The sequence below is a fragment of the Heterocephalus glaber genome, unplaced genomic scaffold (genome assembly GCF_053883595.1).
Source record: "Heterocephalus glaber isolate CG9 unplaced genomic scaffold, H.glaber_assembly_v1.0 deba00001600, whole genome shotgun sequence".
NCBI classification, from domain to species: domain Eukaryota; kingdom Metazoa; phylum Chordata; class Mammalia; order Rodentia; family Bathyergidae; genus Heterocephalus; species Heterocephalus glaber.
Genome location: NW_028258372.1, coordinates 40,177,001 through 40,188,397, shown reverse-complemented (window position 1 = coordinate 40,188,397; position 11,397 = coordinate 40,177,001). Strand labels below are relative to the sequence as shown.

At 61.3% G+C, this 11,397-nt stretch overlaps 1 protein-coding gene across 12 annotated transcripts in view; it reads right to left on the bottom strand.

Annotated features, from left to right (window-relative positions):
- Nucleotides 1–2,204: 2,204 nt before the first annotated feature.
- Nucleotides 2,205–11,397, bottom strand: part of Sox13 (SRY-box transcription factor 13) — a 44,709-nt gene continuing 35,516 nt past the window's right edge. For 7 of the 12 annotated variants that reach the window (XM_087193935.1, XM_004862165.4, XM_004862166.4 and 4 more), the window contains 13 exons: nucleotides 11,192–11,390; nucleotides 10,000–10,111; nucleotides 9,836–9,922; nucleotides 8,622–8,794; nucleotides 8,463–8,531; nucleotides 8,041–8,155; nucleotides 6,365–6,450; nucleotides 6,058–6,220; nucleotides 5,619–5,728; nucleotides 5,376–5,472; nucleotides 5,095–5,238; nucleotides 4,231–4,447; nucleotides 2,205–3,791 (listed from right to left, as the gene is read on the bottom strand). In XM_087193935.1, coding sequence (XP_087050061.1) covers nucleotides 3,515–3,791; nucleotides 4,231–4,447; nucleotides 5,095–5,238; nucleotides 5,376–5,472; nucleotides 5,619–5,728; nucleotides 6,058–6,220; nucleotides 6,365–6,450; nucleotides 8,041–8,155; nucleotides 8,463–8,531; nucleotides 8,622–8,794; nucleotides 9,836–9,922; nucleotides 10,000–10,111; nucleotides 11,192–11,389 — 1,848 coding nt within the window. In that variant the 5' untranslated portion in view covers nucleotide 11,390 and the 3' untranslated portion in view covers nucleotides 2,205–3,514. The remainder of the gene's footprint in view (nucleotides 3,792–4,230; nucleotides 4,448–5,094; nucleotides 5,239–5,375; nucleotides 5,473–5,618; nucleotides 5,729–6,057; nucleotides 6,221–6,364; nucleotides 6,451–8,040; nucleotides 8,156–8,462; nucleotides 8,532–8,621; nucleotides 8,795–9,835; nucleotides 9,923–9,999; nucleotides 10,112–11,191; nucleotides 11,391–11,397) is intronic. The other 5 variants (XM_087193936.1, XM_021242390.2, XM_087193937.1 and 2 more) reach the window with 2 other exon arrangements.

The window sequence follows — 11,397 nt, the reverse complement described above, 5'->3', positions numbered from 1 at the left end:
TACGAGAGTCAGCTGACCCTGGTAGCAGGAGCTGGGCTGAGATTACAGGAAGTGGGGGCAGCCAGGGTGAGGAGGCACTGGGGCCCCGAGAGCAGCGCTCACAACCTCCTCCCTGGCCTGCTTTGGCTCCCAGACACTGGAGTGGGTGGGAAGGGGGCTGCTTTTCAGGACAGCAGGCAACAGTGACTACGGGACCAGTCACTTTCTCAGAAAGCCAGGAGGAGAGAGCAGAAAATCAAAGGTGAAAATATTTCGAGTCCTTAAGGGCAGCAGTGGCAGCAGCAGAAGCTGCCTGCCAGGTGGACTTTGGTGGTTTGGCTTTTGCCTGCGAATGTGTCCCGGTGCCACGGCACCCGCTGGCCAGTCCCCAGGCAGGGGCCGGGAGGGATGGCCCCCCCGGGGGGGGGGCAGGGTGGCTCCGAGCGGGGGCCGGGGGCCCACAGCCTGCAGGGCAGTGTCCGCCCTCCTTGCTCTGCCCAGAGCCACCTGTGGAGCTGGGGGAGAATTAGCCATGAGGCCGGCTTCATTTCCAGCCTCTGTCACGCAGCGGTGGCTGTGATGGAGCCCCGGGGGACTGGCCCGTGGCTCAGGGCACCGTCTGCACACGTGTGCTCACCTTGTGCTCACCGCTCTCCCACTTTGTGGAGAAGCATCTCCACCCTTTGGGCCCCAAGGGAGGAAGGGGTGTGAGACCTCCTTCCCCTTTCCCGCTAGTGCCCCAGGCTAACCGGCTCAGTGCCCCCAGGCCCCTTGCTAGACGCTCTGCACGAGCTCCGGGGGCAGGGGACAAACTTGCTGCCCGACCTTCCCGGTAATAACGACCAGGACACACTGTTCCCGGCCTCTGTGACCCACCTGACCCGGTCGGGCTTCTACTGGGACGGCCCCGCCAAGCTCCCCGCCGGGACTGCGCCGGCAGCTGGAATGAGGCCGGCAGGACAAAGGTACCTGCAGGACCTCTGGCAGTGCTGCCCCCACCCGAAGCCACAGAGGACCTGGGAAAAGGCAGCAAGAGAAACTGGACACCGAGGTAAGTTCGCTAGAGACCCCTAGGAAGCAGGGGCAGGGAGGCCAGCAGTTCTGCCAGACAACCACTAGGGGGCAGGCAGGAGGGAGGCACGGGCTCACGGGGGGGGGGGTGGCTGGGCTGGGAAAGGTTGGGGGGGGGGGCGGTCTCCACGCCCGCAGGCTCGAGGGTTGTGGCCTGGAGTGCAGCACCCTGACTTTAGAAGGCCCCTCGCCTCGCCCCCGTCGATACGGCCGCGTCTGCTCCTGAACATCTTTGTTAAAAAGTAGTGAAGCCACAAACCTACGGGCACCGCGCCCTGGCTGTGAAGCGGGCCATCTTGTCCTGTTCACCAGATCCTAGTCTCCACTGTCTGGACTAAACCTCCTCCCTCATCCTGTTCCGTTTCTCCAACAAAACGGCCACCAGGTTCCGTCCCCCCCCCCTCCTCCTCCACACAAGGTGCCTGCTTCTGGGCCTTTCTAGAGAGGGGCTCATCACCTCCCTAGTTGTGGAAGTAAGCCTCTATTAATCCAGCCCAAGTCTCTCACAAGAATTGCCATTGCTGCCCTCATTCTATGCGGATGAGATTAATTTTTAACCACAAGAGCTCTTTCTACAGATCATCATGTACGTGCATTTTGAAGAGTCTCATCCTGCCCCTTCAGGCCTCTCATTTCCTTCTACTGTAACAGAGGCCCCTTTAAAATTGTCATTCAAGCCTAAGGTCATGGAGGCCAGAAGCCCATCGGTATGGGGACGCTGCTAGCTCAGAGATGGGCTCCCGGTGCCTCTCGGAGCCCTTTTCTGGGATGACTCCACTGCTTCCTTCAGACTCTCAAAGGGAGCCTTCTCCAAGAGGCTGAGAGCTCGGAGAAGTCTGATCCCCTCGTTTTCGGGGGCGGAGAGTGAGACCGGCCACGAACCCTACCGCACCTGGTTCCAGGGCCTCCCGATGCCGGCCACGGTGCTCAGGTGCCGTCTCCTGGGCCTCCTGCCTCAGCAGCCGGGCTCGCTCCTGCAGGCGGGGCAGGGCCGCCCGCCTCACGGTCTCGGCCGGGGGCCCCCTTGGCCCAAACCACTTCCTCCAGGTTCCGTGGTTGTAACTCCCAAAAGCTGCCGCCAGGGGGCAGCAGTGTGCTGGAGGAAATTCTGGATTTAGGCCAGCCTCCCCTCCCCACCGCCTCGTACAGACCGGTTCTGAAATGGTCTGTCTTTATTATGCCATCAGAAAACAAATGTGCTGGTTAAATTACTCATTATCTCATTAACAAAATAAAGCACTATCTATGTTTACAGTCATAAAAAAGAAACAGCCTGGAAGGAGAGGAGATGGGGCGGGGCAGGCATCACATGGGCCCTGTGGGATTAGGGTGCCCAGACTTACCCGGAGCTGTTGGACCTTGAGCCCAGGTGCCAACGGGGTTGATGTTCTTAGGAAATACCACCTGGGGCAGCCAGTGGGGGGCTGTCCCCTAGCGTGGGGGAGGGGAGCCCGAGTCTTACCGGCCCCTTCAGGAAAACACCGGCCTCCAGCTCAGGAGGAACAGAGGCCGGCTGCCATTCGGGCCCTAACTGAGGCCTGTCAGCGACAGAAAAGGGGGCACCATCAGCTCTGCCCGACTCCTGGGACCCGGCCTGCGCCCAGGGGCTGGGCACCAGGACAAAGCCCAGTGGATGCTGAGGCCATTCTTATGCTGCTTGGAGCTAAAAATGGCTCCGTGGGAAAGACTGGCAGAGTCAGGAAGGGGGGCAGGGGTCAGGGATCAGGGGTCAGGAGGGCTGGCGGGCCCAGGGGCTAGAGAGAATCCAGAGGCCAGCGAGGGCAGGGGAGACCTGGAGCAAGGGAGAGAGAGGGCCTCGAGGACAGACAGGGACAGAGAGATGCACACAAGGTCACACAGAACCTGAGACACCCAGACTGACGAAGAGGTAGCAATTTGGGGACACAGAAGCACAGAAGAGGCCCCCAGAGAAGCGACAGTGGCACTGAGAGACATCCAGAGGAACTCGGCAACGGTGCCCGGCACATATGGGGCACGAAATAAATACCTGGTGCACTGAGTTGATGAAAACACACACATGTACATGTACACACGCACACGCACACGCACACAGCAGCCAGAGGCCCGGACTTGGCAGGCAGACGGTGAGGGACAGACAGGCCCTTTCGCACGGTGATCGGCAGTGCACGTGGGAGGAATGTTGGTCCCACAAGGCAGGTACGGAAACAAAGCGTGTGGCACCCCGGGGGCTCGGCCTGCCGGCAGAAGGGTCACCCAGTGGCCCCTGGCCAGACCCCAGGGGTCCAGGAGCTCAGCCGGCCCAGCCAGCACCAGGCAGGTCCTGCCACCAAGGCCACAGCGCCTCAGGGCGCCCAGGGAGTCGGGGAGGCCTCCCCCTCGTCAGTCTCTACGAGGGCACGGTTGTGCCCAAGTCCAGTGCCAACACAGTCCACGCCGCCCGCGGTGCCATGGGGTCGGGGCCGCGCCCTGAGGAGGCCCAGGCTCAGTCCGTGAGCACAACCAGCTCCCCATCACTCTTCTCCTCGCCCTCCGAGTCCTCGTCCTCGCTGTACCGGTACATCTCGCCGTCCGCCACCGAGTGCCTGTCGTCGGTGCCCTCTCCCTCCTCCCTGAGGCTGCAGGTGTTGACAATGACGGGCATGTTGGGGTCCAGGCTCTGGGGGACATAGTGATCCACCAGGGGCTGTGCCAGGGCCACACCTGCAGCCCGGGGGTACAGGGCGTCTGAGGAGCTCATCTGCACCTGGCCTGCCTGTGAGCTGAGAGAGGCGGGGGGTGGGGTCAGGGGCGCCCGGCACCTGCACCCCAACCCTGGGCTCCCCCGGCCCACCCCCCTTGGCTCTACAACGCACGCCCTGGCCCCTGTCTGCCTCCAATGGCCAAATGCACCATCAGCTACTGCAGCGCCAGGTAAAACTCTTGGGGGATCGCAAGTAACCCAACTTTGGGGAACTGTATTTCAGGCATCCACTGGGCTGCTTGCTTTGGGCAGGCAGCTTGCTGTGCAATGAATGTTTTCAGCACCTGAGTTTGTACTGGTCCCTCAGCAATGGGCTCTCCAGGCACACTCAGCCACACACTCGCACACACGGGGGTGACCCATCACCCCACACACAGGCAGCACCCCCATCACAGGCCAGCCACACATGAGCACCCAGCTCTCACGCGGCCGCTGGCGCCCAGGGTGGGTCTGCTCACGGGATCACGTAGCTCTGGCGAGCGTCCTGGCGCCGGGTCCGCATCAGGGCCTTGTACTCGCCTACCCGCAGCCGCTTGCCCTCCACGATGCAGGTGCGCTTGGGCCGCGGCTTGTACTTGTAGTCGGGGTACTTCTCCAGGTGCTGCCGGCTCAGCCGGGCCTGCTCCTCGTAGTAGGGCTGCTTCTCCTGGTTGCTCATGGACTTCCAACGGGAGCCTGTGCGGGAGAAAGGGCAGGGAGTCAGGGCTGGGCTCTGCAGGCCCCCAGTAGCCCTGGTCCCCACGTGGGGTCAAGATGGCATGTGTATACAAGGGGCAGCCCCAGTGTGGAGCCAAACGTTGCGGAAATGAAGTTAACCAGTGTGGGGCATCTGACTGTCAGGCAAGGACAGCACCACCCCAGGCCACCAACAACCCAGACAGGTCCCTGCTCAGGCAAAGGACCTGGGGTCAGGCCAGCTGGGGTGCCCTGAAGTGGGGGGGGGGGGGGCTCACATAGCAGGTGCCTGGCAGGCCCTGTTAGGCCTTCGATCTACAGCACAAAAACACAAAACCCTGCTGTCTCAGACAAGACAATAGCAAGGAGGGAGCCTCAGTCTTGACAACAACTGCTCTCTTCTAGAGCCATCTGTCCTGCCCTGAAACCCTCCCTGGCCTCCAAGAGACACATAATTTTTTAAAATCTTTCTACTAGGAGTCCAAGAACACCAATTTCTCCCATTTTCTGCCCCAGGCAGTTCCAGGGGTCTGGGCAGAAAAGGCTGGGATAGGGAGTGCAGAACACAGGTGCCTGCATCCTGAAGGGGTGCTACCAGAATCACCCCAAGAGTGAAGAGCCCAGAGGGCCCAGCGATCCATCCTTACCAAGTATCTTGCTGATGCTGGAGTTGTGCATGTCTGGGAAAGCTTGGAGGATCTTCCTCCGCTCGTCCTTGGCCCACACCATGAAGGCATTCATGGGCCTCTTGATGTGGCTGTGGTTTCGGGACTCGGGGAAGTGGCGGGAGCCTGGAGAACAGGAACAAGGTCAGCGGGGCAGTTTATCTGCAGCAGGCCAGAGTGACATCCCCTGTGTGGCCACCAGGAGGCGCCCAGGAGCTCCCATGGCTGCAGCCTTGGGCTGAGCCCAGAGCCGGAGCCCTCACCATCCAGGTCACAGCTCAGCACGGCTTCATCCAGAGGGTGCACACAGCTGTCCTCCAGCCGCTCCTTGGCTGGGGACGAGTCCAGGCTGATGAGGTCCTGGGGTTGACAGGGACAACTTGAACACCAGCCTCCTGCGTCCTGCTCTGCGCCCACCTCGCCCACCTTGCCCACCTCTGACGACTCCTCCCTTCCACCCCAGTGCCACTGCTCCTGCCCTCGGGGACAAGGGAGTATGCCCACACCTTGCGGAAGGGGGTGCTGGGGGAGCTCTCCAAGGCCCCACTGCGGCTGTGCAGCAGCTGCCGGGCATCCTGGATGGCTTTGGTGACAGCGTCCCCTTCACCCAGGAAGCCTGCAGGAAGGGGAAAGCGAGCGGGCGGACTCAGAGTTCACCCCGCGCTGGGCCCAAACCCCTCCAGGTTCACGCCGCGCCCCCTAGTGGTCAGCTGGGTTAACGCCACCCTCTCCAGCCCCTGCACACACAGGGACACCACACACACTGCTGCTGTCAGTGTCAGCGGACCGCACACGAGGCCAGCACCCCAAACCAGCAATGCAGGGCCCGGATGTGACGCTGGGCCAGTTGGGCGGGGAGAGGCACAGGGGAGAAGGCCATGCCCGAGGTCTGACCCCCCTCGGCGCTCTCCCGAAAGAGGCCACTGCGCAGGTGCAAAAGCTTACCCAGAGGCAGGCTGGGTGGGCTGCACGGCCGATCCCGTGTGGCGGCTCCGTGGCTGGGGGGCCGGGCTCCACAGGTGCCCATCTTCAGGCTGGGGGAGCTGGAGCTGTTGGGCAGCTCAGGAGCCTTGGGCTTGGCTGTGAGGTTCAGGGGCTGGGAGGGTTCCTGAGGAACAGGCAGACGTCAAAGGGCGGGTGCAGCGCGGAGAGGACTCAGAGCCCGTGAGGGACAAGCACACCCAGGCAAGGCTGCAGGGAGAGCCGGAGAGAGCAGGGGGCAGGAAGGTGGCCAGCGGGCCCAGGGCTGTACCTGCAGGGGGTGGTGGGCACCCATGGCCCCCGGCCTCTTCACCACGGGCGCAGGGGGGCTGTGCAGCAGCTGCAGCGGGTACTCCACTTCAGAAAAGGGGCAGGGGGAAAAGGCCTGCGTGAGCCTCCTCAGCCCCAAAACACTGCTGGGGACCCCTGTTCCCTGCTCCCGGTGGCACCATGATCTGCACCTTCATCCTGTGCCACCCCTCCCACCCCACTGTGCAGTTTACACGGGTGCAGCAAGGGAGGGAACACTGTGGACTCGTTCGACAGGCACTGGTGGCCCGTTCCTACTGTGTATAGGGCGCACACAAAGCCACCCAGTGGGAGGCGCCTCGTGTGCACGATCCCTCCGACAGTGTGCAGACATAATAGGTGCTCCCTACATTACAGATGAAGAAACCTCTGGGAGACCCATGGGTTGCCCATAGAGCTGTTAAACAGCAGCGGCAGGATTTGAACCCAGGTCCTCAAGACCACAGCTCCTTCCCCTCAACCTCTACTCTCTTCTAGCTCCTCAGCCCCACTCTCCCTCAGCCAGGCCGGGCACCAAGGAGGTGGGGCAGTTCAGGCGGAGAGATAAGCCTGTGTACAGATCACAGCACATGGCAGGTGGTGATCAGGACCACAGGTGGCCTGGCAGAGACCTTTGTTCCAGCCAGGTGACCACAGCAGGCTTCTCGGGAGCTGTGAGCTACAGCCTGGGGGGTGGGGGTGGGGCTCGCACGGGGAAGGTGGGCACCAAGGAACAGAGGCCAGCGTGGGAGCGCACACGCCACGCTGCAGGCCGAGGGCACCAGCTAAGGCTGTGGGTCAGGGCCGGGACCAGCAGGGCTGGCGTCACGGCTGTCACCTTCCTGGAGCAGTCCTGGGCAGCACGTCTACTCCCTACCCAAAGGCGACAACGCTCTCTGTCTGTTACCCAAACTCCTCACTGAGCTCGGCAGCCTCCACCCAGTGCTCTCTGCACCCCCCCCACCTGCAGCCAGAGAGCACACGAGCTGCTCAAGGCCAAGTACGTCCCACATGCTACGCAGGAAACCCCCAGCCCAGGCTCCATGGCAACCGCCCTCCCCAGCCACACCCCAGCCCCATCGTGTGCCCCCTCAACTCCCACCACCTAGCAGCTTCCACCTCAGAGTCCAGGCCTCCGCCCGCATCCTCCTCCTGGGCCGTCCGCCCCCACCCAAAGCCACCTCTCTGGGAAGCCTTCCCAGACTGCCCAGGCCTGTCCTGTCCCCAACTGCATTCCTGGCTGTCAGTTCCTCGGGCTCAGAGTTCACACTTTATCAGCCCACGGCTCGCCAGCCAGCAAGGACAGTGTGGCTCACACAGTCACTGCTGAACTTCAGTGCCGGCCGGGACGCACAGAGGGACAAGGTCAGGGCAGGGAAGAGTGTGAAGGAGGAATCGAGGTGGCTGTAGAACTGGGAGATGCCTGGCCTGTGGTTACTACTGGAGATGCTAACGCTCTGGCCCGTAAGTGCTCCGAGGTAGGAGGTTGCATCTTCTGTCTGGAAAGCACTCTGAGGCTGAAAATGTCCCCTTTCCATTCTCCCACTGGATGGGTCCGATAAAGAAAGGCCACGAGGCACGTGAATAGTGAAGCCGATCGGGCTGTCCTGACCTCAGCACAAGCCAGCCTCAGTGGCAGCCCCGTCCCTCCATGCTCACCTGGTTTGCAAGGGATGGGCTGGATGGGCAGAGCCAGCTGGGAGTCAGGGGTGACAGGCAGAGGCTGGTGACTTGGGGGGAAGGCTGGGATCATGACATAAGGCATGTTGACCTGCTGAAGGCAAAGGACCTTGCCTGAGTGCCCCCAGATGTGGTCCACCCAGGACAGAGGGTGGAATCATCTGGCCCCAAGCCTCCCTGCCCTTGAGTCTCAGCCAGGGAGGGGGACACATTCGGCCACCCTTGCTCGCCCCTTATAAAGGGGACACAGACAAGGAAGGGCTGGAGCCGAAAGAAGGGCCCACCCTCAAGGTCAGGCTGAGTGATCAGCTCGGTCGCAGCCCTGGTCCCCGGCAGCGTCTGGGGCTGGTGTCACCCTCGTGCTTCCTGCTCTGGGGCTCCTAAGTGGGTCCCCTTGTTACCTGTATCTGCTGCTGAAGGAGGTTGATCTTATGCTGCTGCTGAATCAGCTGCTGCTGCTGTTTGGCGATCTGGGAGGGAAGGAGCAGGCAACGTGGCCACGGGCACCAGCCTGGCATCCCCCGCACCCAGCGCCTGCCCAGTCCTAGCCCGGCCCCCACCTGCTCCTGCTGCTGCCGGGCCAGCTCCATCTGCTGCTGCTGCTTCTCGAACAGCATGGCGGCCATGTTCTTCTGCTCTGAGTGGGCTGTCAAGAGCTGGTCCCGCAGGGTGGACAGCTGGTGGATCATGACCAGAAGCTGCAGCTCCTTCTCCGCCAGGCTCTCTTGGGTCCCTGCTCCCCAGTGGAACAGCCACCATGGAGTTCTGGTTAGTCCATCTGTCCATCCTTCGCCCTCCCATCTGACAGAGACTGGGATTCCTACGTCATCCCAAGACCCTGTCAGGCACATTACCAGCTTCTCTGCACTTTAGAGCGTTTTTTTGCAATACTGGGGTCTGAACCCAGGGCCTCGTGCATGCTAGGTAAGCATTGTGGCACTGAGATACTCCTCCAGCCTTCCTCCACTTTTTTGAGACAAGGTCTCACTAAGTTGCCCAGGCTGGCTTTGAACTTGCAATCCTCCTGCCTCAGCCTTCTGAGTAGCTGGGACTACAGGCACACGCCACCACACATGACTAGGGTGTTTTAAAAAAACAATCTATAAATGGGCACAGTATTAGGCACCTTATGGGATCTGTGTGAGGTTGAAGGAGCTAATGGACAGAGAGCTCCTGGTCCAGAATCTGCCGAGAACACACGTTAGCTCACTTTGTTTCCCTCCCCACCCATTTGGCTAAGGTTTGTGCAGCGACTGCTCAGGCCATCTGCATCAGAATCACTCAAGCGGCCTTTGAAAAATACAGGTGCCCAGGCCCCATCCCCTGGGGACCTCGGTGAGAAGGCGGGGATGGATCCTGGGCGTCTGCATTGGTTTAAAGCTCCCTCTGGGGTGGGATCAACCACCCCAGGAAAATGAGGGAACCCAGGCAGCTGCCCTGGAAGAACCTCTTTCGGTGAGGTCCCTGGAGCCGGAATTAATCGTCAGAAGTGAAAGCGAACTTCCTGCCCACGTTAGACTGGAAAAGGGGAATGAGGAGCCTGATGTCACAAGGGTCCCTCCACCAGACCCAAATCCACACCCGAGGGATTGGCGTCTCCCAGGCCTTTCCTAGGTGGGGATCGATGGGGCAGATCTGTTGCCTGGGGCCCCAGGCTCGGATGGTGATGACCACTAGGGCCAGGAAGCAGCCAAGTGGCACGGGACAAGTGGGAGGCCCAAGAACACCCTTCACTCCCAGGCTGCACAGCCAGGCCAGCAGCAAAGACCCTCACCTTTGACATCTTTGGTGTCCACAGAGTTTCTTCCCAGAAACCTCTCCTTCCAGTCGCTGGACAGTAGCTTCTCGATGGCCGGAACCACTGGAAGACACCACGGGCTGAGGGGCACCACCCTGTCCCCGCCCACCTGGGCCGCCTCTGCCTGGCACCCCTCTTACCCTCCTGGAGGTTGCGGTTGAAGTCCAGCTTCTCCTGGCTTCCAGAAGCTGCCTCGGAGGTGCCTGGTCTCTTCGGCTCTGGGCACCCGTTGCTCTCTGGAGAGGTACACTCCTGCAAGACACGCTGAGCTGTCACACAACCCCAGAGAACCCACCCAAGGGGACCCCAGGCTCTCCCCTGCCTTACGACTCACCCAGAAGGGGCCCCACCCCCACCCCTCAACCCTGCTGGCCCTTTACCCAATGCCACGTGAAGGGCACGGGAGACCAAGCACTTCAGGCCCGGCTTCCACCCACCACCACCCTCATCCCTGAATCTCTGGGAACCGCACTTCCCTCCTCTGAAAATGGAATGCTAATCCCTCCCACGTCACAGGAATGTCGCTGGGATCGAGGGCGAGGGCGTTAAAGCAAGTGAATGGGGTTTGCCATCAGTCAGGGGCCCCACGCCAGCTGCTAATTATTACTTCCAGGACACACCCACTGCCCCAGCTCTGCCCTCCCTACAAAGGCTGCTCCTTTTCCCACCAGAGTCCTCCCCATCCCTGAAGCCCTGCTCCTCCAGGAAGTCCTCCCTGACCACACACTTCCAAGATGGAGCCCTCCTGGGAACCCAAAACTCTCATTTTCACTCATCTGGTTTTTAACTAGATATCCCCGCTTTATTTCTCCTGCGTGGAATCAGAATTTTCATGTGCTACAAGAATTCTTAGTGACTACACTGATCATTTCTCCCATTTGTTTTTTTGGTACCAGGGATTGAACTTAGGTCCTTGCGCCTGCAGGGCAGGTGGCAGAACCACTGAGCTAAGTCCCTGGCCCCAGTTCCCCTACTTTTAAGGGTGAGGAATGATATGCCCTTTCAACAGTAAGGTAAAAAGGGGTGACAAGCGGATTCTCTCAAACCACATGAAGAAGCTGGTAGCCAACTTTTAAGCCAGACTCTGTGCATCCTGTGCCAACCAGCCCTGGCCAGCAGTCACCACCAGGCGGCGAGTCCCTGTCCCACTCCAGCAGGTGGCCCGGCAGCGCCTCTGCTCACCTAACCACTTCTGCCTGCATCTGCTGCCCAGCTGGGGCCACGCACCTGCCCTGCCCAGCGGTGAGGTGGGGTGCAGGGCTTGGGTGTGAGCTACACAGGGACATGGGGCAGGGGCACAGACCCAGGAGCCCCTGGGAAAGTGCTGGGCACCTGAGCTGGAGCTTGGGGGTCAGCGGCATCTGGGGGGTCCCGGACTGGGTCTCCAGGCTGGGGCTCAGCCACAGCGGCTGAACCCTGGGAGTCCTCACGGCAAGGATCCTTCTTCTCCTCAGCCTTGATGGTGCAGTTCACCATGGTGCCAGCGCCATCCAGAGCCAGCCGGGCAGAGACGGGGCTCCTCATGGACATCCTGCAGG